The sequence below is a fragment of the Stigmatopora nigra genome, chromosome 9 (assembly GCF_051989575.1).
Source record: "Stigmatopora nigra isolate UIUO_SnigA chromosome 9, RoL_Snig_1.1, whole genome shotgun sequence".
Classification (NCBI taxonomy): Eukaryota; Metazoa; Chordata; class Actinopteri; order Syngnathiformes; family Syngnathidae; genus Stigmatopora; species Stigmatopora nigra.
This window is the reverse complement of record NC_135516.1, coordinates 2793545-2820390: the sequence shown is the minus strand read 5'-3', so window position 1 is coordinate 2820390 and position 26846 is coordinate 2793545. Positions and strand designations below refer to the sequence as shown.

General features: G+C 39.0%; 1 protein-coding gene across 1 annotated transcript; it reads left to right on the top strand.

Moving 5' to 3' along the window:
- The first annotated feature begins 1086 nt into the window (after nucleotides 1-1086).
- LOC144201443 (serine/threonine-protein kinase OSR1-like) lies at nucleotides 1087-26660 on the top strand. Its single transcript, XM_077724067.1, has 17 exons — nucleotides 1087-1325; nucleotides 3053-3165; nucleotides 6329-6437; nucleotides 7807-7948; nucleotides 8169-8224; nucleotides 13089-13198; nucleotides 13281-13382; nucleotides 16503-16636; nucleotides 16729-16777; nucleotides 16856-16921; nucleotides 17004-17126; nucleotides 18230-18265; nucleotides 18547-18702; nucleotides 18761-18866; nucleotides 18933-19001; nucleotides 22196-22260; nucleotides 25784-26660. The coding sequence occupies exons 1-17, from the start codon at nucleotides 1256-1258 to the stop codon at nucleotides 25856-25858; spliced, it is 1581 nt and encodes a 526-aa protein (XP_077580193.1). The 5' UTR covers nucleotides 1087-1255; the 3' UTR covers nucleotides 25859-26660.
- The last annotated feature ends 186 nt before the right edge of the window (nucleotides 26661-26846 follow it).

Below are 26846 nucleotides of genomic sequence, written 5' to 3'. Positions count from 1 at the left end.
CCATGACCCCCACTGTGAGGCCGACATCCAAACCACTCAGCCGCTGGATCGCCCTTATATTTATTTGTATGAAACAAATTTAAAAATGTTTTTCTAACCATGGCAGACGAGTAAACTGTAAAAACGATGCTCCCCCCCCCCCCCCCCCCATATAGGTGCAGGATGATTGTGGAGTGGTTACACATCTGTTTTACAACGGTCCTATCTGCTCTTCCAATGTGGAGTTGGCATATTGTCTCTATACTCACATATGTTTTTACAGGGTACTCCTCCTATAACTCGATTGTTTGCTTAATTGAGGACCCCAAATTATTCTCTCATTCATTTTCCTTGCCGTTTATCATCACTAGTGGCGGGGGATGCTGGAGTCTATCCCAGGTAACGATGAGAACGAGGCGGGTGACATTCGGAATTGGTTGCCAGCCATTTGCAAGATACAAATGGTTACTTGTTACAATTCCCAGTTTGATTGAGTATTGACAAGTCCAGGTGAAGTCTACCCTGACTCTAAGCCAAATTGAACTGCACAGGCTAGAACTTCCAACTTTTTCGCGGTGACAGAAATAGATGGATGGATGGATTTTGATGTCGCCAAATATGTGTTATCACTGTTAAACACCGATATCTTTGATTTAGAACAAAAAAAAAAACACTGTATTGCTGAATATCATTCCAGGTACAAAATAATGCTGGGCCAATGTAGCTCTCTGCTTCTCTCTAGTGGTTATCATGTGAGAGCTTTACCTGTTCATCTTTAATTTATATATAATACATATATAAGACATGCACTGTCGCATTATTTTTGCCAAAATCTTGATGATATTAAAAACAACGTTCATATATTTTTATTAGGTTGGATGTAACAAACATGTATTGTCGTGTATCGGTAGGTTTAATAAAGGTGGTAAAACCTTGATCTGTTCATCTCAACACTGTGTGGACAATGAAAATTTATCAATTGTTTGCAAAGAAACATCAAAGGCATACGATGGTATCTTACGAACTTTAAATCACATTAGTATGTACAACTTCTGTACACTCAATATGGCGGCTTCTTTGTTCCTTCCAATATGTGATTACGTCATATTATGCGTCAGTCGCACCTAAAGTTGTGTTGACAGCAGCGCTGCATTTCTCGCGGAAGAGCCGCAGTCGGTACTAATTGTGCCAAATGGAGTAGTTTCAAAGTGATCATTTCAGCTTACGCATTTGAAATTAGTCGGAGACGCAATTTAAACGTCCTCACTTCTACACTATGGCAGACGACCAGTCGACACAATCCTGGTCAATCAACAAGGATGACTACGTTCTCAACGAGGTGATCGGTTAGTAGCCTAGCTTGCTAATGTTTGTCTGATAGCCCTTAGATGCTAACTGCAGTTAGCCGAGTCGTGTTCCGTGCAACCGAAGGACAATTACGACATTTCGCCTCAATCTGTAAAATTCACAAGAGTCGTTCGACAAGATCGTTAATGACATATCCCTAAAACGCCAGGACGCTAAATGGCATGTTTCCATAGTCGCCAGTAATCTCGTCAGACGCCTGGAGCAGTGGGTAGTGTTCGTACGGGACGCTACACTTCTACCTACTACATTAGCGACTACTGTCATGCCATGAGATACGAGCTTAACGCGTTCCGGTACCGAGCTCGTGTGTCGATGTTCTCGTATCTAATGTCAACGTTTCCCATAGAAATGATCTAAATATACATTAATTCGCCCCCACCCTCTGGATAAAAAGAAACCCAAAAAGAAATTACAATGGAAAACATTTTATTGTTTTGTAATTCGCTATCTACTAACAGTGTAACAAATAATTAATGGTTATGATGTTTACTACTAAAATGACACATTATTCAGTGCAACTCGGAGTGTGTGGAGAAAGAGCAAGCGTGAGAGAGAGAGATACTTGACAGATGTGCTTGTAACATGACAAACTTTAAATTTAACTTAAATAAACTTAGATTCTCATATACCAGGGGTGGCCAAACCGGTCCTCGAGGGCCACTGTGGGTGCAGGTTTTGTTCCAACCAATCCAGCACATACTTTCCCAATGAGATTTCTGCAGAAAACAAGAAGCACCTGACTGCAATCCACTGATTGCACTTGTAGGACACCAGATTGGTGAAAAGGTGTCCTTTTGATGGGTTGGAATGAAAATCCACACCCATAGCAGCCCTTTGTGGAATAGTTTGGACTTCCCTGCGATACACACACACACAGACACACACGTTAAAAAAAAGTTTACACTAAATTTAAACCTTGTGCTATAACCAAGGTAAAGAGGTTAATGTTTTCCGCCAAAGGTTTCGACGCGAACTTCCTGCTTCCCCATATGTATTGGCGAGCCTCTTCAGTAACGCTTACACTACGCTAATGTTTTTGGATTATTTCGTGCTTAATATTGATTTTCATCATACGCCTTTTCTCCGACTACCCTTCATTGCTTCGGCTTGTTTTGGACCCATTGTTTAGCCCTTAATTCTGCACTGGCTAACGCAAGAAAATAAACGGAAAAAATGCAATGCTCCGCCCACTGTTCGTGGATATCTTTGCACTAGGGAGATGTGGCGAGACAGATTGTATCTCAAAATTTGTCTCGTTTTTCAAGGCTAATAGTTGCTCGGAATTTTTCTCGTATTTCAAGGCTAATAGTTGCTCGGTCTTTCTCTCGTATTTCAAGGCTAATAGTTGCTCGGTCTTTCTCTCGTATTTCCAATTGCTCATATGTTGGAGAACTCGTATGTCAAGGTATTACTGTACTGTAGATCTTAATAGTGATTGTAACGTTAGACTGTACAGAAGAAATGAGTTGCGGTGACAGCGTTTTTTTTTCGAGCCCATGTTATAACAGAATAAAACGTCTATTGATGCAATGCAGTAATATTACTCCACAGTTAAATGAGTGATAAAGTCATGTAAATCTGTCCCAGTTATCAATGCAAGGTTTAGGCTTGTATTATAAAACATTCAAGTGTGACGGTGTATATCGTGATTACATTCACCAGAATATGAATGGATTTGCTTCAAACCTGTTTCTGTTCTCCTCAGGCAGTGGAGCCACTGCAGTGGTCCAAGCAGCCACCTGCAAACCTAGAAAGGAGAAGGTGGCCATCAAACGTATCAACCTTGAAAAATGTCAAACTAGTATGGATGAACTTCTGGTAAGAAATTGGAGTGATGTGTGAGATAGTTACCATCTTTTCTGTGGAGTGTGTCATGTTTATTGAAAGTACGCTGTGAAATAGTCTAGGTCTGATCTCACTGGGAAGGCTCAAAGCGACTTATAAAACATGTGGAAACAAAGTTTCTTAATGCATGTAGACTGGGGACAGAGCAAAAAAGTGTTTCTCCACTGAAAAATGTGCCATTTGATTGCTTACATAAAATATTAGCACTATTAATTTAGGATGTTAGTTTTTCTGTGACATTTATTATCTTATGTTGGACAGGTAGATGCGTTCTGTTCTATACCAGTACACTTTTATCCCTATTCTCTGCTGGAAGAGGTTGAAAAGTATTTAGTCATGCTCTGTATGACATGTTGATACGGTCATTTATTTCAAAATAGAGAAAAGTTAAACAGATAAAAAGCTAAACTAATTTTATTTTGATGTTTATGAATGAAATTCAAGACGTACGTATATTGCATGAACCTGTAGGTCCCTCGGCAGCCATCTTAACTAGGGCGCTGCCGTCTAAACCTAGTTAAACTAGTTTGACTGACCAAACACTAGTAGCCTTATTCTGGAATAAAACAAAATTCCACTTTGATTGTTATAAATTTCCTATGTTTTCCGTTGTTTTTATCACAAGGCAGTTAATATTCTTTTTGTTCAGGCACCGAGGCGGACAGTTTGGGGTCCTATAGTTGTAGTTTGTGTTGTATTCTTTAGGAGAGAGCACTGCGAACGTTTCAGCGGAGTTTGATTCAGTCTTCATCAAAGTCAGTAATGTAATGTGTTGTCAAAGAAGAATGTTCTACATTGTCAATTACTTGGAGTTGATATAAGTGAAGCTGAAGAATCATCTGTGTTCCTTCATCTCACTCTCTGACCGGAGTATCTGTGTAGATGGTGTCCCAGTGCTATCAAAGAACATCGCAACGCGAAGCTAACTTGCTAATATTGATTTTTGTTGTTGTATTTCTTGTTGAAAAGTGACAACTATTGGAGTAATATGACCATCGAAATGATTGAGATATTTTGGCATTAGAAGCAATATGGCTGCCACAACATCTTAAGCAGTGGTCTCAAACCGGTTCTACATAGGGCCGCAGTGGGTCCTGGTTTTTGTTCCAACCGATCCAGTGCCGACATTTTAACCAATCAGGTGTCTTTAAAATAAGTAGCACCTGACTCTAATTAACTGATTGCACTTGCAAAAGGTATCCTTGTTGAGTTGGAATGAAAACCTGCACCCACTTCGGCCCTTTGAGTACCGGTTTGAGACCACTGATCTTAAACTTGTGGTAAGAAAATTGTAATTTCTGTAATTAGAAAGCATCAGGTTCTCATCAAGATGGACTTGTTTTTTTTTCAAATTGAATAATTTGATATTTTGCATTAACAAAGGCATGCATATTAAATTCCTTATGGTATTGACCCTAATAATGTGCTTTTAATTCATGCAGTATCTCAGAGATACCACTTGTGATCATTTTTTGTAAGATTTTCCTTCAAAGGAACACATTTGTTTTCCCTATTAAAACCAAGAATATGGAGGTGAAAATTGGGATTCACGGGGCAGCTTATAGGCGAGAAATTGTAAAATTAAAAAATGTCAAGGCAATTTTCAGAATGCAGCTTATATGGGAGTAAATACGGTAGTTGTTGAAACGTATTATTATGTAAAAACAAGATCTAAATACATTGTATTTTCAAGAAGTGAATTACGTTATTATTCGTTAGCCTTTGTGAACAAACTAAACATACCTGGACCTGATTGCTTTAGACAGTAATGTACCTTGGTTTTATGCAGCGGTCCGTGATTTTTCTTGCAACGCCTTCAGCTGTCGAAATCAATCCAACCCTCAAAAACTATTTTATGGCTATAAAACCTCTACTGCAGGTACAGCTTGCGACACAAAAAACATCAATAATAACCTCATACAATTAAAATATTGAGAAATTTAGCCATATTTTACGCACCTTAAATCCTTTTTACCTGTAGACAATATCCATCCTCCTTTCTTTCCTCCTTTTCTATCGGCATCAAAGCTAATCCTGAAAGTCGAGCCTATCCTGTCGTATTTCTGGCAAATGTTTTTATTCAGTTTAGTGCTGAAAATCTTCGTTCCCAGTTGTGACAGGCTGCTTGCTTTGGAGTTGTCCGACATTTCTTAATGATGTCCAGCTTTTTTTTCATCTTGAAAATGGTTTTGACAATATACCTGCAAACAAATCAATTTCTTCTCCTCCTTCAGCCATTGCGGGTTGACAAAACCGCTATTAAATCAACACAACAATATATTTGCTTGTGCAGCTCGCTGATACAGTTTGGTAGCTCTGGCTAGTCCACTCTATCACTAGCCAATCATAGGTGGTGAAAGCAATGATGTATCCTTACGCCTCCAAGAAGGCCTTGGTGTTTTTTTTTAAAGTCTGTCTGAAAAAAAGCTTTGTGAGAAAATCCGCAACCAAATCCATTTGTTTTTCTCCATCACCCATTTTGGGTGGAGTTTGCGATCTCTGGCTGGTTCACTTTGGCTTTGGTCCGCCTACTAGCCAATCATAGTTGGTGAAAGCGATGACGTATCCTTCCGCCTGCGAAATGGCCTTGGTGTCACCAAATCGAATTCTGACTGGTTAAAGCAACAGTCTTATCGACGCGTGTTTAATGCAGCAGAGCCTGCAGAAGTGATTGTGAAGGCCTTGAGGCAGATTTCTGACCCTGGCAACAAATAATGGCTGAAATGTGATTGACTAAATGCTTCAATATGAAAACACACATCTGGAAGCAGTGCAACCAGGGGGAAAGCAATGAAAGGACAATTTGGAATGATTTAATTATAATTAACATCAGTCTGTGATTTAGATATTTCTTAGGCGAGCATAGAAGGCCTTGAAGGCCCTGGTGGCACACCACTTCTTTTTTGGTATTATCATGATTAAAACCTCAGTCAGTTAAGAGTGGCTTTAATTAAATGTAATTATCTTTGGGTATTTAGTTTAAAATAGTCCACCTCCTTGTGTCCTGCGATGGTCTGGCCACAGATTCAAGGTGACCCCGCCCCCTCTGGCCCGGAGACAGCTGGGATTGGCTGCAGCACCCCCTGTGACCCTAATGAGGATAAAGTTGTAATGTTGTCATGATCTAATTTTGCAGAAGGAGATCCAAGCAATGAGCCAGTGCCACCATCCCAACATTGTATCGTACTACACTTCGTTTGTGGTGAAGGATGAACTTTGGCTGGTCATGAAACTGCTCAGTGGTGGTGAGTATTAATTTAATATAGCTCAATCGTTGTGGTTTTTTTTAACATTGATCTTTGACTGAATGTGAAGGTCTTTGCAAGGTCACATTAGGTACACATGGTCAAAGAACTTAAGTGTATTGCATACCTGTCAACCTATGCCAATAACTGCCCATATAAATGATTATGATTTCCCGTACAAACCCCCCAAAAAACGCACAAACACCGTACGTCGCATGTTTACTCGCGGTAACTCGTTTCTTACTATGTGACTCCTCCATGCTTGCTTCCACGATATTTACTCTATGTATATCTACGCATGCGCATGTCATCCTTTATCGATATTGCCGTACGCACCACTAAAAAAATACATACGATTGAGGATAATTTTTGCTGGTATACCGTGACAATAGTAACGATCGATGACAGTAGCGTCGTTGGCTACCAGCCTACGACTATCTAGATTTTAGCCAAAACGTTCTTGTTGAGATCGGTTTTCATAAATATTGGCGATTTTAAAAAAAAAAATCCCCCGTACAAAAGTCGGTGTATGTCGTACATAATTTGAAATGGTAAAAAACGTATAAAATACGTATAAAACGTACAAGTTGACAGCAGAATTTACATGATATAAAAGCTAAGCACGCATTTGTAAAAGGGGAGCCTTCAATAATTTAAGTAAAATTTATGTTTACGCATGTTATGTTACCAGTGCGCTGCCGGCCAACGTGTCTCTTTCTTTCTGCATTATACTTGTGTAAAGACAATCCTGCGCAGTCCACACCTTGAAGTGCAGTCCCCTTTCAGCGAGGTACAGCTTCATGTTCGAGATGAAACAGTTTAAGAACCAGTCCTTTGTAAGGGCCTTCATTATCCAGGCTTTCCAGTTGCTCATTCAGTAAACAGGCAACAAAGCTTTGTTCTTGCTTTTTTAAAGCATAAGGATGGTCGAACTTGTGGATTAAGGCTGGCTTTACCATGAAGCTAGCAGCATTCCCACACATGATGATCCGCAATTTCAGTTAATCTTTGAATGCTAAGAATGTCTGGGAAGGCATCCTCTTCCAAAAGGCCAGCCTCATCCATGTCAAAAACTGGCTCTGGAACCAACCATTGTCTCTAATTATGTGAGGAAACTTGATGTAACGTTTTGCTGCCTCTCAGCTTGTTGAAGAAGCTTCCATATACTGCGAAACACTTTCTAGACCATACCTCATCTCGTACTGAACCCACAAAGTGGTGAAGGATCCCAGTAGGCTCAGAGTTTATTGAAACTGCTTTGCGAAATACATCCCTAGACAGTTCTATATGGCAGATACCAATGCGTATGTATTTTGTGACAACCACTCACTTTTTGTCTTAATACTTTATTTACTGTTTTTTACTTCAGGCTCAGTCTTGGACATAATCAAACACACCATCTCACGTGGAGAACACAAGTCTGGAGTGTTGGACGAGGCCTCTATTGCCACAATCTTGAAGGAAGTATTGGAGGGGCTGGAATACCTTCATAAAAATGGACAAATTCATCGGTGAGACAACAGGCTGGTGTGACTGCTGGATTGTTTTTACATGAATTTCACCCGACCATATAACTTGATACCTCCGTTCATAAATCAAGAGTATAATAATGAGTAATAATTGTGATTTGTTTCATGTTCTGCCTTAAATGTTGATTTATTTTTTATTTTTTTAATTTGCACGCGTACTTATTTTTTATTACAAAAGTTGATATATTTTCTTCGCCAACAGTGATTTAAAGGCTGGAAATATTCTTCTTGGAGATGATGGCTCAGTTCAAATTGCTGGTACAGTATTGTTCCTTTCTTCACACCAAGAAATAATGATTTTGTATACATTTTTATAACGACATAATCTTGCATTGCAAGTCTAAGATGTTTTATGCACCGTATTTTCAAGACAATCAAGCTCATCGTATTTTTAGCCGCAATGTCAATAACGAGTGCTATTTCTGTGTTTTAGACACACAAAGGACGCGTTGTTCTTTTAGACGCAACCAGGCATGGCATATATATATATATATATATATATATATATATATATATATATATATATATATATATATATATATATATATATATATATATATATATATATATATATATATATATATATATATATATATATATATATATATATATATATATATATATATATATATATATATATATATATATATATATATATATATATATATATATATATATATATATATATATATATATATATATATATATATATATATATATATATATATATATATATATATATATATATATATATATATATATATATATATATATATATATATATATATATATATATATATATATATATATATATATATATATATATATATATATATATATATATATATATATATATATATATATATATATATATATATATATATATATATATATATATATATATATATATATATATATATATATATATATATATATATATATATATATATATATATATATATATATATATATATATATATATATATATATATATATATATATATATATATATATATATATATATATATATATATATATATATATATATATATATATATATATATATATATATATATATATATATATATATATATATATATATATATATATATATATATATATATATATATATATATATATATATATATATATATATATATATATATATATATATATATATATATATATATATATATATATATATATATATATATATATATATATATATATATTATTTAATGATTAATACGAACCGTATTCATAGTCGTGAAAATATGATATATATTTTTACTTGGTTCATCATTTAAATTTCCCATGCATTTTCATTTTCAGCGTTATGAAAAGATTTCGGCACCCCTGACAATTTGCATCACTTATTTATAAATCATCAAGTGGTTGGATTAGATAAGTTGTTGAGTAACATTTCAAAATTAAAAGTTTCAGACGAACAGAAAGATTTGCTTTTTTCCTCAAAACAAAATTTCACAGGAACAATAACGTGTAATTGTCCCTGCCTTGTCATTTTGTTGATTTGAATACCTTTAACTTCTAAGTTTTGGTTTTATACGAAATGAAAATTAGCACCTGTGTATTAAAGCTTCAGACTGTCCTGGTCATCTTCAGCTGCAAAGTGGAGTGAGACCCGGAGAGCAGGAAGCAAAAGGAAAAACGGAGTGCTTGTGCACAAAAGTAAATACACATAAAAAGGTTTCAGATCATCAAACCAATTTTAGAATGACACCGAGACAACCCAAGGAAATAGAAAATGCAGTTTCTAAATGATGATGTAATTTACCAAGGCAGAAAAAATTACAAACTTGTCTGGCCTTATGCGGAAAAAGTAATTGCCCCCTGAACCTAATAACGGGTTGTGCCACCTTTGGCAGCAATAACTGAAATCATGCGCTGATGATAATTTGTGATGAGTCTTTCACAACGCTTTAGAGGAATTTTGGCCCATTCTTTTTTTTAGAATTGTTTCAAATATTCAATATTGGAGGGTTTTCTAGCATGAATAGCTCGTGTCAGTTCACACTACAGTATTTCAATAGGTTTTAAATCCGGACTTTGACTTGGCAACTCCAAAACCTTAACTTTTGTTTTTTTGAAGCCATTCAGAGGGGAACCTGCTGATGTGCTTTGGATTGTCATGCTGCATTCTCTAAGAGTGCTGGAGCTTGAGCGGACGACCTAAGGGCCTGACTTTCTCATACAAAATTTGCTGGTAGACAGAACAGAATTTATTCTTCCATCAATGACAGCAAGTCTTCCTGGTCCGGAGGTAGCAAAGCAGCCCCAGACCATCACACTACCACCACCATGCTTCTTCACTGGTGGTGTAGTGTTCTTTTGATGGAATGCTGTGTAATTTTTTTTCCACCAAATGTAACGGGCTGCACATCTTCCAATTAGTTCGACTTTCGATCCACAGAATGTTCTTCCAAAAGTTTGAAGGATCAAGACTTTTTTTGGGCAAACATAAGACAAGCCTTTATATTCTTTTTGGACAGCAATGGTTTTCGCCTTGGAGCTCTGCCATGGGTGCCAGCTCTGGCCAGTGTTTTTCTTATAGTAGCTGAGCCCAAAAGTTTTTCTAGGTTCTTTTATGACTTCCTGGATGAGTCATCGTCCCACTCTTGGATTAATTTTAGCTGGCAGGAACACTCTGAGGAAGGTTTGCCATGGTTCCCAGTTCTCTCCATTTGTTCATAATGGCTCTGAGACGTGTTTGCTGGAGCCCCATAGCCTTGGAAAGGGCTTTGTAACCTTTCTTGACTGATAGATGTCCAGCACTTTTTTCGCATTTCCTATTGAATTTCTCTGGACCGTGGCATAATGCTCTGATCTTGTAGCCTACGTCACTTTGTCTGTCATTCTATTTAAGTGTTTTCTTCAACACGGTGGTAATCAGGTGTGGGTTGTGGCCTGTGAAATGGAACTCAGCTTTCCTACAATTGTTTTTAGTCACAATTATTTTGTGATTTAACAAAGGGCTCAATTATTCTTTCACATGAGGCCAGACAAGTTTGTAATTTTTTTTCTGCCTTGGTAAATAAAATCAGCATTTAGAAACTGACTTTTCTCTTTCCTTAGGTTGTCTGTGTCATGCAAAAATTGATTTGATGACATGAAACCTGTGTGTGACAAATATACAAAAACAACACAAAAATCAGTAAGGAGCAAATACTTTTTCATGGCACTTTAGTATTGGGTGAAATCAACAAAGAACCCAACTGAACGGGGATTATACATGCACACACCGACGAGAAGACGACATAACAAAAAAAAGCAATAATCCCACACAGGCTGACAACAAAAACACAGGGTATAAACATCTAGAAAGGGGACCACAAGACAATAACAAATGCCTGGGTCACATGAGGGATGGAGCACTGGAAAGACACAGCAGGTGGAACACATTCATAATCACGTGGACAGCACACACAACGAAAAACACCCATCCACCCAAATCCAAACAAAACGTGCCACAGACTCATAGAAAATGCATGCAATGAGAAAATGTATTTGAGATAAAAATTGCATGTTTTTTCCCTTTTGATTCTCCAGCAAACATTATCAACGGCTGTTCCAAACATTATCAATAGCAGTCCCAAACAGCTCTCAAAAGACCTGGATGATTGTTCAAAACTATGGTAGAAAGCTACAAAAAGCTATTTCTGGGATATTAGCTGCCAGGTTCCACTATAAGCAACATGACGAGAAAACAACCACAATTCTTAAGGCAAGAAGTAGCAGGCAAAGAAAAATGTCGGCTATACCAAGGCGCAGGATAGATAATAAACGTTTTATTATCTATATCAGAACTATTATATAAATTGATCTTTGTCTGTGTCTATCTGTGTGTGTGCGTGTGTGTGTGTCTGTCTGTCTGTATCTGTGTGTGTCTGTCTGTCTGTGTGTTTACATCGTTCTTTCCCTATGGACTCTGAAACGGATTAAGCGATTTTCACGAAAATTCACACAATTATACTTAAGGCGTCTGCGAGTGTTTTCGGCCTTTTTGTTAATAAATGCATCTTTTAGATCAAACCCCCAATTTTTCCATTAATATCATACACGAACCAACTGTTCCCCGTTATCTGATGGATGCATACTAACACAACCCGCGTAACAACAACCTCGCCCAAGTACAGCGCCCGGGAACGGCGGGCTCTTCTGTTTGTCGTTTAATAAGGGGAACTTCAACATTCTGGAACAAGGTATCGTGGACTGATGAAACAAAAATTTTAGTTATTTTAGGATAACCAAGCATGTTATGCATAGTGACGAAAGAACACTGCAATTTTAAGAAAAGCATTTGCCATCCATGGTACAATTTGTGTGCAAATCCATAATGATGTGGTCCAGCAAAGCCAGTGCTGGTACTGGTGGACAAGTTAAAAATGAGGGTTGAAGAAAATCCAGACAATATCAACCGATACAGTATTTAATATTTTTTTTTCTGTTTGGCTGACCAAATATTTTTGTGTTTAATTTTGTCATGATGCACATTGCAAATTTTTCATTTATCAAATGAATTTGATTACACTTAAATGTTTCACTTCTTTGATGTGTCAAAATTAAGTTGATTATTTAAACACCGAAGGGTTGGGGATGCACCGATTATTCGTTGCAGCCTCTTCTTGTAAAAATGCGGGTTGGGGTTTAATATCTAAGTACATTTGACAACCCTAAACCTAATGGAGACCAAAAGAGCGACGACCAAACGTCCGAGCACCCCATGAAGTGCACTCATTAAAAAGTAAAGAATTAACGTATGTACGTAGTTAACATAAGTACGATTTGTATGATTTTTGACGTTTGGCAGCTCTGCATCAGGTCTTTAAGGGCAGTATTTCAGTTTTCCTAACAAATAAATACGAAAAACATGATTTTTTTTGTAAAAAAATAAATAAATATTGACATACAATAAAAATTTAAACAAGCAAACATGACTTCTATATTTAAGTGTTTTTAGAAAAAATTATGAATAAATAACTTTCTCAGTATAAATATTCATTCCTACCTGGTCAGAAAATCAGACATTGAATATATTTTGGGGTACAATTTTTGACCATGAATCCTTTCTCTGCCCTACTTTTTCTTACATCCTCATGGCCAGATTTTGGCGTGAGTGCTTTTCTAGCAGCAGGTGGGGATATGACAAGAAACAAAGTTCGGAAAACGTTTGTAGGCACGCCATGCTGGATGGCCCCTGAAGTCATGGAGCAGGTGGGATATGGTTTTGATAGACGGATGAATTCCTTTCAATTGGATTTTACTGAATTAAAAAATGTTTCGCTTATTTAAACAGGTCCGTGGCTATGACTTTAAAGCTGACATTTGGAGCTTTGGAATCACTGCCATCGAGTTAGCCACAGGTGCTGCACCATATCACAAATATCCACCAATGAAGGTAATTTTTTGAAACATTTTGTGGCATGTTTGATGCTTCTAATAAAACTGCACTTAAACCTACAACAGGCAGGATCTTAAAAGGTTTTAAAGTTCCTATGAAGTCACATTAAAATTAATAATGTTCTCCATTGGGGGAATATAGTGTTGTTTTCTATCTTGATAAACTTTAATTATTAATAAGGGTTTAAAAAGGCACATACATGCACACATCCATCCATGAATCAGGATCTCCAGATAACCACCGAGGTCAAAGCCTCGCCACCACTTTGGAATGCAGAAGATTGTGCTGCCATCTTGGTGCGCTTCAATTGTTTATGCCGTTCCCAACCCAATACGAAATGAGAACTTCTCTTTTTTGGCATAATTGGTGAAAAGTGGGCGGCCCCAGTGGTTAATGAGTCGGCCTCACAGCTCTGGGTTCAAATCCAGGTCATGTCCATCTTTGTGGAGTCTGCATGTTCTCCCCTGCTCTGCGTGGGTTTCCTCTGTACACCGGTTTCCTCCCACATTCCAAAAACATGAATGGTAGGTTGATTGGACACTAAATTACCCCTCGGTATGGGTGTGAGTATGCATGGTTGTCCCTCTCGTGCACTGTGATCGGCTGGCCACCGATTCAGGGTGTCCCCAGCTGGGTTAGGTTCCAGCATTCCCCGTGACCTTGCTATTTTTGGTAAAACATTGTAAACCAAAGTGAAAATAAGACGAAAATAAAAACTCACAAAAGCGGTACTGTTGCGTAGTTCAGGCAACTAACTTCCAGTTGAAATGACTAAGAATCATCACTCCAGTGTGATTTCCAGGGTAACCGGACGTTTTGTTCGATGGATGTTTTGTCGACGAACAGTTCTCTCTCATGATTATAATTTTGAGATCGAGCGAATCCGGCAACCAAACATCCCTTTGACGAAACGTCCGGGGACCAAACGTCCGTCGACCAAACATCCGGTCACGGATTTCTAGGTGCGCACACAAACCCATCCATGTATTACGCTTCATAAGGTTTTTAAAATAGATAAAGCATGATCTATGGATGGGTGAAAAAGTGTTCCATGGAGCATGTACAAACTTGCTGGCGGAAAGGCATCTGACGTTATGACCATTTAGTTTCCATGACAATTTCTGGCTACCATAAAATGTCAAATCTCTCCGTTACACGGTTTGGACAAACGTAGCTAGAGAATCTGAACATACACACACAATCACACCCATAAATCACGCTTTATAAGGATTTTATAGATTAACTACTGGCACTTGCTACCTTTGATGCTAATGCTATTGCTGTGCAGATATCGTGTGTAGGCAGCTTAGTTTACATATCAGCAGAGATAACATTGAACAGAATAGAATTACAGTAGTTGCACCCATGGGTAGGTCCCTGGTAGAAGCCGACAGAGGCATATGAGGTACACTGTACTCTGTGCAACAAAACTTTACAATTTTGGTTATAATAGCATTAGAATAAATACTATTGTAATTCAGAAAAGGAACTGAATCAGATTAAATCCTGCCCCCACACCCCTGACCCCCCAGACCTGAAGCAACTCTCCCCCCTCTTCCACCGGTCTCTGCATTACTGTCGATCAGGTGATAAAACAGTTAAAAATTGAGGCAAGGAAAGCTACCGGTCCAGACGGCCTCAGCTCCAGACTACTAAGAGAGTGTGCGGATCAGCTTGGCAAAGTGATTCTGCATATTTTCAACCTCAGCCTCAGTCTGCAGAAGGTCCCCACCTTGTGGAAAACTCTGTGTGTTCCCAGTTACAAAGACTGCGAACCCCAGGGAGCCAAACCACTTCAGGCCGGTAGCATTAACCTCTCACGTGATCAAGACATTAGAGAGGATCATCCTCAATCACCTCAGCACCCTGATGAATGCAGAGCTGGACCCTCTGCAGTTCGCCTATCGTCCAGGTATTGGTGTGGAAGATGCTACCACCTACCTGATGCACAGGCCTCTTTCACACCTGGAGACCACGGGAAGCACGGTGAGAATGATGTTATTTGACCTCTCCAGTGCGTTCAACACCATTGAGCCGGTCCTACTGAGAGGGAAACTGGAAGAGGCTGGAGTAAGGAACCACCTAGCTGCATGGATTATCGACTTCCTCACCGACAGACCTCATTATGTGAGACTCCAGGACTGTACATCTGATGTGGTAGCTTGCAGCACGGGGCCCCCACAAGCCACAGTGCTCTCCCCACTCCTCTTCTCCCTTGACACATGAGACTTCAAACATAATACAGACACCTGCCACCTCCAGAAGTTCTCTGACGACACCGCTATTGTTGGAAGAGTGACGGACGGGAACGACCTGGAGTACAGTGTAGTCATCACGGACTTTGTTGACTGGTGTAGGCAAAAACACCTCTACATCAAGACCAGAAAGAGAAAGGAAATGGTCATCGACTTCCTCAACAGACCACTCAGGTGAACATCCAGGGTACAGACATTGAAACTGTGGAGAGTTTTAAGTACCTGGGTGTTCACCTCAACAACAAACTAGACTGGTCCACAAACGTTGATGTCCTGTATTAAAGAGACCAGAGCCGCCTCTACGTACTGAGGAGTGTGCAGGGTTAGGGTTAGGCTGCTGAGGATATTCTACGACACCGATGGCATCTAGAGTGTTTTATGCAGTGGTCTGTTGCGGATGCGGGAGCAAGGAGAGGGACTGGCACAGGCTGAATAAGATACTGAGGAGGGCCAGCTCTGTTCTGGGCTGTCTTTTGGGCTCTGTGGAGGAAGTGGGAAAGCGAAAGATGCTGACCAGGATGATATCCATCATGGACAACACCTCCCACACCCTGCATGAGTCTGTGGAGTCCCTCCAAAGCTCTTTCAGCAATAGACTGCTGCACCCACATTGCAGGAAGGAGCGCTTCCGCAGATCTTTCCTCCCATCAGCTGTCAGGCTCTTTAACAAAAAAATAGAGGTGTTAAGACCTACCGTATGCAAAGCTATATTCTGTTCACCAAGGGTGCCAACAAATTTAAATCGCCGAATAACAACTACTCAGATTAAATGGGAGTTATCAACATGAAGGACAAAATACTTATTTGCATCTGCCCAGTCAACTCGGTTTGATTTAAGAAGTTGATAGTTGAATGTGCGTAGGTGCTGATGCTGACTTTGCAGAACGACCCACCCTGTTTAGAGACAGGCATTGCAGACAAGGAGATGGTCAAGAAATATGGCAAATCCTTCAGAAAGATGATCACCTTGTGTTTACAGAAGGACCCAGAAAAAAGGTCTGTTAAGTATTCATTTCTTAATAGCGGCCTATTTGTGTATTTATTTCTGTTTTGATTCTACCTTTTTTCCCCTACATTGATCCATTTAGGCCAACTGCTGCTGAGTTACTTAAACACAAATTCTTCACAAAAGCTAAGGCAAGCTTCTTTATTAGTTAGTGATCTACAATTTTGTACTTGTGTATGTAATATCTATGCACATTTTAATCGTTTTAGAATAATGACTACCTGCAAGAGAAGCTGCTACATAAAGGTCCATCAATAACAGATCGGTCTAAAAAGGTGTGCCAACCGTAAATGCATTACATCTCATGTTCCATTGAAACGACAAGCATTAACCAGCAGTAACTTAAATCATTTTAAGGTGCGACGTGTTCCAGGTTCCAGTGGCCGCCTCCACAAGACAGAGGATGGTGGTTGGGAGTGGAGTGACGATGAGCTGGATGAAGAGAGTGAGGAAGGGAAAGCTGCAGTGGCTGCTCTGCGGGTAAGAGGTGTTCAACAGTGTCTCACAATTGCAGATCATAATGTTGTGATAACCAGGCAGCTTTCTTTTCCCGGGTGAGCGAAGGTCAGGTGTGCCGTGGGAAGTTAGCTGCCACAAAGTCATACATTCTAATATTACATGACCAAAGTTGAAGTAATTTGTGGCTTATTTTTACTGCAATGTGAACCAGAAGTACCGTATTTACTTTTATATTGACCACTGTACCCATAACATTTTCTTAAAATCGAATTTTACAATTTCGCTTATATAAAATGCCCCCGGATTTACAATTTTCACCTCCATAATTCATGATTTTAATAGGAACTCCAGGGTTTAATAGGAAGTGCAAAAATATTACTTTGAAGGGACATGGCACGTGGTAGTACTGAGATGCTGTATGAATCGAAAGGCTGTTGCCTGCACGTGCATTAATTCAAAAAGGTGAGCAGTACAACCAGTGGCCGTAGCAGTCTAGTTTTCACCAAGTCTCTGGGTGCCATAATAGCATGAAATACACATTACGCCGGTATCAAGGCTGATATTTTAATGATCGACCGCAAGACCTTCGATCAGCCTTAACAACTATTGGGATGTGATGACATGGTAAACATTAGAACACATGTATCAAGGCCAGTCAGGGCACATTTAACTACGGTAATGTGGCGGCACCCTGAGCGAGCATTGGCAGGCACATATTGACATTAAATTTATTCATCTGCCAAAAACACTGGTTGTCATGCCCCCGACCGGGGAAAACTACACGTGCATTCTGGTTTCCCTCTGCCAATACATTGTCCCTATTAACACTATAACCCGAACTATAGTTCCATAGAGGAATAGTTCTGAAAAATATGAGTGAGCATTCGGCTGTGATGAATCTATGGGAGTTATGTTTCGTATACAAATCTACGAATGAGCAAAGTCACAAATGCTGAATCATGGATAGGCGTGGGTTGTCTGTACTACCTGTCTTTTCTGCGGTGGCGTAATCCTTTTTTTGGGGAGTGTGGGAATCTTTAAATTCCATTGCTTTGAATTAAAATTGGATGAATTGGACAATTGCATGTTTTTAATCCTGTCAATCTGTCGTGTCCATTCCACAGTCACCTAGAGTGAGGGATGGGTCTCAAACTACAGAGGTGAGTTTATTTGTGGTGGACATTATCAGTAGATGTTGATTTCTTACAATGCCTTGAATAAGTGATCTGCATGAACGTCTCAGTTGACATTCCTTCGTCCTACAACTTTTTAAATTCCCAATTTAATTTGTTTTTTTTTTAAATTTAATTTTGTTTTATTTTATTTTTTATTAATTATTTTAACATCTCATTAAATACTAATCATTCATTCATTTTTAGTACTATTCTCCACTCAAGAGATGCAGCAAACACATAATTTTAATGTTTGTTATACCGCCTAGATTTTCCCACCAGCAGCTTCGTCCAGTCCACACCTACAGCCGCCATGCACTGTCAATGCGAATGTTACTTCTGTTGGGCAAAGTGGTGAAGAAGTTTCACCACAGGTTCCTACTCCCGCTCAAAGAGCAAGCCCCTCACATGGACCCTCCACCCAGGTAAAGGTGATGTTACAAAGCCTTTGATTCTGTCTATATAGTCTCCTTTCTGTTGTAGGATCCCATTGTTTCTGATGCTAGCGTCCCCATTAGCCTCGTGCTGAGGCTCAGGAATCCAAAGAAGGAACTCAATGATATCAGATTTGAGTTTATGTCTGGCAGAGGTATTGTGGATTCTCTAATTTAAATCTCTGGTTATTCTTTCCCCTAATGCTTCTCCATGTCATCAGATTCTGCTGATGGAGTCTCTCAGGAATTGGTTTCAGCGGGCCTAGTTGATGGAAGAGATTTAGTCATTGGTGAGTAGCTTTGTCTCTTTATCTAAAAACTTGATGAAGAATGCTAATACAGTGGTACCTCTACTTTTGAAATAAATTTGTTTCAGAAGTGGTTTCGTAACTTTGAAGTTGATCCACATTTTACAGGACTTTTTTCTAACCGTATATATAATATTATATACAGTGGTACCTCGACTAACGATCGTAATCCGTTCCGAGACTGTGATCGTATGACAAGCATATCGTAACTCAAGTGGACGATTCCCATTGTAATGAATTGAAAACAAATTAATTTTTTCCAACCCCCTGAAAAAACACCAAAAACAGGATATTGGATTTGAAAATATGTTTTATTTCTTCTAATTCGCCATATATTGACAAATTAATAATCTGTTTAATAGATGTAAAATTAGACGCATTTGGCGGACGCGAGAGACAATGACACATTGACAGTGACAATGACACAGAGAGACAAACACTGCCAGGGCAACAAAGGAACGACTTCATGAAAAGCATTTTGAGGTCCTGGTGTGGCCTAGCCAGTCTCCAGAGCTCAAGCCCATAGAAAATCTGTGGCGGGAGTTGAAAATCTGTGTTGCCCTACGACAGCCCCAAAACATAACTGCTCTAGAGGAGATCTGTATGAAGGAATGGGCTAAAATACCAGCAACAGTGTGTGAAAAGCTTACATAGGGTACATAAAGTATTGAGATGAACTTTTGGTATTGACCAACTACCTATTTTGGATTAGCTTGGATTGATAACTTTATACATCCCATATTCGGGAAATTTCATTTTGACAGTAGCAAGAGGGTCAGAATGCAGATACAGGAAAGGCATAGTTATAAGTTAGACAGTGCAGTCGCAAAGGCCGCAGAGCAACAAAGCAAAAGCACAAAGTACAAAGCAAATCAAAGTAAATGGGATCATTAAGAACCACCAAATCAAATCATTAAGACAGAAAAGCAGCAAAAACACAAAACGAGCAAGAGTGGACAGAGCTACCGCCACCAGCTGCAACGGATAAAAAACGGATACAGACTCAAAAAGCCGTTGTAAAGTTGGACAAAAACTGGAACCACAACAGGAAGTTCCACAAGATGGGGAACTTCTGCAGACTGTGAGCGAGGTAGAGAATTTGCAGAGTCACTCTTCCAAGCTTATCCGCACATATCCTCAGTGGTCTGGAGCTGTAGACAACAGTAGCAGAGTAGAAGTCCTCGACTCCGTTTCCGGCCTGGTAAGCGCCGACAGCTCTTCCATCTTATCCCGTGATGGAATGGTTGGTCAGAAGTTTTGCTTCCTCTCCTGGCACTTTTGTCCAGCTCCGAATTTCCAGCGGCATTGAGGTGTTGCTCCATCCGCTGCATATTATAAAATAAACTTTGGATCTTCTCTGAAGAGTGCTATCATGGAAGTCTCAAAACAACGATTGATCAACATCATTGTTTAGGGGAAGAATACAAAAAGCTAGCCTAGAGAGTTGAGATGCCAGTTTCCACAGTGAGAATATGGATGACCACATCACAGTTCTAGTTAAGGCCCCTGAATGGCAGGTAAAGAAAAATCTCAGATAAGTAGGGGTGAAGGATGTTGAGAACAGTCAAACTCAGCCCACAGACCAGGTCGAAAGAACTACAACATGATATTGCTATAGATGGTGACACTGTGCATCATTCAACTATTCACCGTACTTGGTACAAGGAGATATTGTATGGGAGAGTAATGCAGCAGGAGCATTTTCTGTGCGCATCCCACAGAGTCGCTTGAAGGTCACATGGACTCCACTCAAGATTTGCAGATATTTATGAACAATGTTCAAGAATCAGTGACAAAGTGGAAGTTGCACCGGGGCTAGTTACTTTGACTTGACAAAAAGCCTAGTAGTCATCATACCCTCAGCAGCGTATGACGAAATTGTATAGTGCTTCTCCACAAGTTCGTCTTCCCAGGCCAGACACATTTATGACATTTATTTATGACATATTCATACTTGTTAGCTCTCCGCCTTGAGCGCCATTTTCCGGCGACTACAAGTTGCCTCACCGATGCCAACAAGAATAAGATGGATCACTTACCTCTCAGTCTTTATACGTACCCTCCCTCAGTCATCCTGTGGAAGGTAGATCTGCACCAAACGACCTTCCTGTTACTTCAATTCGACTTGACTTAATTTCATAGTAGGGATATGTGTAGTCGTCACGTCACGTGTTGCTGCAGGTTCAGAGACCTGATGGCTGTTGGGAAGAAGCTGTCCTTGAGCCTGTTTGTCCGTGCTTTGTAGGACCTGTAGCGTCTGCCAGATGGAAGCAACTGGAACAGGCCGTGTCCAGGGGGAAACAGGCCGTGTCCAGCTTCAACAAGTTGTCGACATTAAACACTGCTCAAATTCTACTAAGGCATTCATGCAGAAGAACAAGGTTCTAAAATGGCCCTATGAGTCCCCAGACCTGAATATTATTGAAAATCTGGCATATCATTTAAAGTGGGCTGTCCATGCTCGTAAACAATCAAACCTGACTGAAATAGAGATGCTTTGTAACGAAGAATGGTCAAAAATACCTTAAATCAGAACCCAGACCCTCATTGGAAGCTATAGAAAACATTTAAGGAAGCATTTAGAGGCTGTGATTTCTGCAGAAGGAGGATGTACAGCGATAGCTCTGTCCGCTCTTGCTCATTTTGTGTTTTTTCTGCTTTTCTTTCTTTTTTAATTTCATTTTAATATTTCTTATTGCTTTCCTATATAATTCGGGGTATTATTATTTAGTATCATTGTACTTTGTGCTTTTTGCTTTGTTGTTTTGCGATCTTTGCGACTCGACCCCACCCATCGTGTGGCTTGTTACTTTCCTGCTTCTGTAACCAAGCAAATTTCCAGAATACGTTATGAAATAAAGTTCTAATCTAATCTGAATTTTGATGTAATTTTTCTGTTGGGGTGCCCAAATTTATGCACCCACCTACTTTTCTTTAAGTAATTATTGCACACTTTCTATAAGTACGATAAACTTCATTTCACTTCTTAAATATCACAGTTTTTATTTCAGTTAAATTGCTGATCCAATCAACCAATGATTTGTATAGGAAAATCTTGAAATTGATCAGAGGTGCCTAAACTTTTTCATACGACTGTAGATATCATTGTGTATGCTCTGTAGCAAGTTCCACTGATTGAAACAAAACTCCTGATTTCCTTTTTGTCCTCATTGCAGTTGCTGCTAATCTGCAAAAGATTGTGGATGATCCTCACAGTCACAAAAATGTCACATTTAAGCTGGTAAGCATTGTGCATTGTAAATAAAAACCCATTTGCCTGAATATCTTTCCAAAGATGATAGATGCAAACAAGTCGATCATTTACTATATTTAAATGCCCACCAACTTAAATGGTGCTGTTTCAGTTGTGTATTACAGGTGAATACACTATTATCAGAAAAAAGCAAAGTAGAATCACCCCTAATATTAGAACATACCATACTACGTTTTGCGCCTATACAAAAATGGAAGTATACACAAGTACAATTATCAATAAGTGTTTTTTTTTAATCTTACAATTTTAGGCAAATGAAAAGTGCAATGTATTAATATCTAAATATAATTTACCCATTATAAATTGTAAATACTTTAAGGACTGTGCTCACGGTGAAAATAGTTCCTCTTCTCATGATTTAAATATTTTTTTTAATACTTGTTATTGGGAGCTTTAGTCCTAGTCCTTTTTGTCTGATTTTGAGATATTATTTGAGAGGCATCGATGGATTCTTCACCGTGCAGCACAGCAACCTGGGCAGCAAGACCAGCCGTCAAAAAATCTCGGACCTCTTCACCACGCTAGTTGACCTGACGAGAATTTTTTTAATTTAAATATATATTACAACAGGCGTGCATCTCCAGAAAGGAAACACATTTACTTCCCATGTGTCTCCCTCTTAACCCCATTATAAAACTCGTCAACATTAACATGGTTCCGACCAGGTGAATTATGTACAAAAGAACATTGTAGATTAATTTATGCCACAAAGGTGTGCTACGCCTTGAGCATATAAAGGAATGTCAATATTGTCAAGGCATTTTGACTTAAAAATAGAGTCCTTCTCCACATTTCTCCACAGGTGATGTGCATAATTTGAAATTCACTTTCACCAGAAAAGGAAATGGCACGACATCATTCGGCATGTCAAATATCGCTTCTTCTTCAGCTCCAAGTACACCTATAGGACGCACCGCCTGAAACTGTGCTGTCTCAGTTGCGGGTGTATGTTCTGTTTTTTTTTTTTTTGCCCGTAGATAACGCGCTCCAGCTAAAAAGCTGCGGCATGACAGTATGTTAGCGTATGTTATGCATCTTTTTTTTAAAGGCCTCATGAGCAAAATTATGTTTGATTGTGCTTTATTGAGGTAAAAGGTACTCCCGTTAAAGTTAAAGCTTTATCATCTACAAAACTGTCAAACTCCATCTCACTGTCAGAGTTGTCACCAGGGTTTTCTGGGAACTTGATGCCAGCTTTGGCAAAAGTTCAAACACTACTGCCAACGACACTCGAGCCCAGGCTTCCAAAATTCATATTGTCGCATAACTTGCCTGATGCTGCCTGCCGGTCTTTGTAAAACTATGTATCCCATCGGACATCCATTGCGGCCAAGCCTTTAGGAACTTTGTTTTGAATGCTCTGTTTATGGCAAAGTTCAGCGGTTGTAGTTCCTTCGTCAAGCCTCCCGGAATGAAAACAAGCTCGGAGTTCTTATGCCAGCCTTGCCGGATGTTCACATTTTCACAATATAAAGAAATGCACCCAGACAACCAAACGGTCAGTGTCATACAGCGACATCTATAAAATCTTGAATTTAGTGCTTACAAAAAGCACATCGACTGATTGGGTATAACCCTAACCTCATCCACTTTGGGGAAAATTTTAGACTTTTAAGTGCTGCTTAAAGGTGTGAAAATACGGCAGGTACTTAAGATTTTAAAAAAAACACGATTTAAGCTGTGAATTGGTGGAAGCGCAAAATCATGTATGGTAGTAATAATGGGAATGATCCTACTTTGTTGTTTTTAGATTATCGCGGCCATATCTGGTGTACATTTTCCATGAAATTTGAGTGATTACTGTATCAATATCCTAATTATCTTAGGATATGAGATCTTACTCAGGCCTATCCAAGTAAAACTTTCGCTTCCTACATTGAACAGCTGGCAACCATTTAAGTTCCCTGGGACCCTTGTGAGGAAAACCAGTACTGTTAATGGATTAAAGGTTTATAAGAAATCTCTAGAGAATTTTGACTTACTTTTCAAGATCCAGATGATAGTCTGTGCTTTCTCTAGTGTACTTGTCAATAGCAGGGAACACTTGGATTCTCACATACCCGCGCTCTATCGTGCAAATTGTGCGACAATTGACGTATAACCATTTTTGCCCTCTGTCATGATGGGTACATTTAGTCACATGCTCCACAATATACTCGTATTTCCTGGGTGCAGTCCCACATTGCTTGAAAACAAATGTACCTGACAGATTTACCAATTAGTATTCCCAACTTCACCCTTCAATAATGGAGGCATCTGAGATCATATCCTTTTATTGATGCAAGAAGAGAATCCATCCACGCGCGCATACAGTCAGATGATTCTGAAAACCCCGGTGTCCCTTTTGCTAATATATTCATAAGATTTGAACAACATTCTTAACAAAAGTAAATAATTATTCAGAGTCTCATAACAATTTGTCTCAGTTCTCAAAACTTTTGTAGGTCTGTCGAATCTTCCCGAGAGAAAATTTATGCGGGCCATCTTGAGAAGCCGCGTTTCCCAAAACAAATCAAGTTTCCAAAAGCTTGTTGTTAGCCGTCTTCAGAGTTCAATACTTCCCCAAAAAAATTTATCGTTCTCTTGCTGTGAACCATAGTCTCGAAGTCCAGGTGGGAAGGAGAAGTGACCTCCCTCCAAAGGTGTTTTGGTTAACTTTGGAGCGAGCACTTCTTTTCCAAGAGATGTGTTAAAATGCCTTTCATTGATGTCACATTTATAATAATGATGAATCTAACATTCCTAATAAGCAAAGCATTCATAAATGCAATGTCTAATATCTAAAATAAGCAAAGCGCTCTTCGTTGCAAGCACATATATATAATGATTATATTTCAAGCAAATGTATAATAATGATAAACCTAACAGTACCCTAAAAACAGTAATAGTGCACTCGACACAATTAATATATACAAATATCATTGTGAGAAAATTGCTAAGCTGTGGGTATGAGAGATGCACGATCGGCAACAAAGTAGAAAACAGATTTAAAGAAGAATAGGCAGAGGACTACCTGGCCAGCAATTTTGAACGTTATTTTATGTCATCACTGTGTCCCGACATCTGACATCAGGAGTCTTAGTGGATTTTGCAATAATAATGAAACATTTATAAGGGAGGAAAAATAGCAGTGGTAAGGACACCAATGAATGAAAGGAACGAGCACATTTTCAAAACAAGGTGTGGGGTTACCCGAATGTGAAGCAAAACTGCTCGTGGCATTGTGTCAAGGCCGCGTGAGCATGAATCCAACTTAAGCGGGTGGCAAATGATCAGTTTTGTCACATGATTTTCTAAAGGCGATCCCTAAATGTTCATCAAACATAGTCCTGATGTTTTAATTTGAGTCCATCAGGCTTCTGCGGTATGAATGACAAGTTTTGATTTTCTCAATACACTACTCGCAAATAAATCAGCATTACAGCCGATCCAAAGTATTGCAGGCCAACTCTGGTCATCCATTTCAGTGTCTCAATCTTGTGTTCTACAGGCATCCAGTGTGGAAGAGTCTGAAATTCCTGATGACATAAAACTTGTTGGCTTTGCGCAGCTCAGCATCAGCTAAGTCAACTATTCGTGCAGCAACAGACAGCAACTACTGGTGATGCGAGGCTGCATGCTAGTCAATTATATCATGCCATTGTTGCCAAAGATGAGGACGACAAGATGTAAAGCTGGCTAAGTGTGACACTGCGACAGGATGCACGAGGACCACGTGGAGAGGAGGTTCAGTTCATCACCGAAACACACTTAAAACGTTTACAGTGCGCTCATTCCGTGTGCTTGTGGGAGAAGACATGCAATCAATTACTACCCCCGGCCGCCCCATTTTAAGCACAACCTAAACCATCTCCTGTCTGTACTGGAAATGATGCCTTCCTCTCCGTTTTACCATTTTTTTGTACGTGTGTGTTTAGATTAAATTGTGCCACAAAACTCACAAGTTCAAATGTCACATTGTACTACACTGAATTTGACCAGTTAAAATTAAGCGCTACACTATTGGTAATCTTGTTATCACCTGCACAACTATTAGTGAATATTCACAAATTAGAAAGGCATGGCAAATTTAAAGCAAATGACCTCCCTGACAGTTGAAGTGCATCCAAGGAAATCAACCGGGCATTGACCCCACCAATAAATTTAAGAAATTTTCTTAATTTTTTTTTCTCTAGCAGGATAATTTCAGAGCACAATTTCAATTGCGACACTGATGTTTTCTGAAGGTTTCAAAATAAATAGAAACCAGCCTGATATTTTTATCCTATGCAATATTTGTGTTCCCTGGACGTGATGCTGTTTGCTCCTATCACTTCTTTGGCTGAATTAAATCTGTCTCTATATCTCATTATTTCATGTGTCGAGCAGCAAGGTAGTTCCTCAAACTGACTGTTTTCAACAAGCACCCTGGCAAAGTGAAATCTTGACACACCTAGCGGGTTAAAATTGCTTTAGTTGTTTGCTAATTTCTGCATACAACTGGAAACATTGCCTTTTTATTTGTTCATTTTTCTATTGCTGTTATTTCGTCAGCTGAGGAGTGATGAGTCCAC

Excerpts from the sequence above, each read along its gene's own strand:
- LOC144201443 (XM_077724067.1), top strand. The coding sequence starts at position 1,256 with ATGGCAGACGACCAGTCGACACAATCCTGGTCAATCAACAAGGATGAC. Across the intron at positions 1,326-3,052 it reads CGTTCTCAACGAGGTGATCG|GCAGTGGAGCCACTGCAGTG; the intron begins GTTAGTAGCCTA and ends TGTTCTCCTCAG. Across the intron at positions 13,199-13,280 it reads CCCCTGAAGTCATGGAGCAG|GTCCGTGGCTATGACTTTAA; the intron begins GTGGGATATGGT and ends TTATTTAAACAG.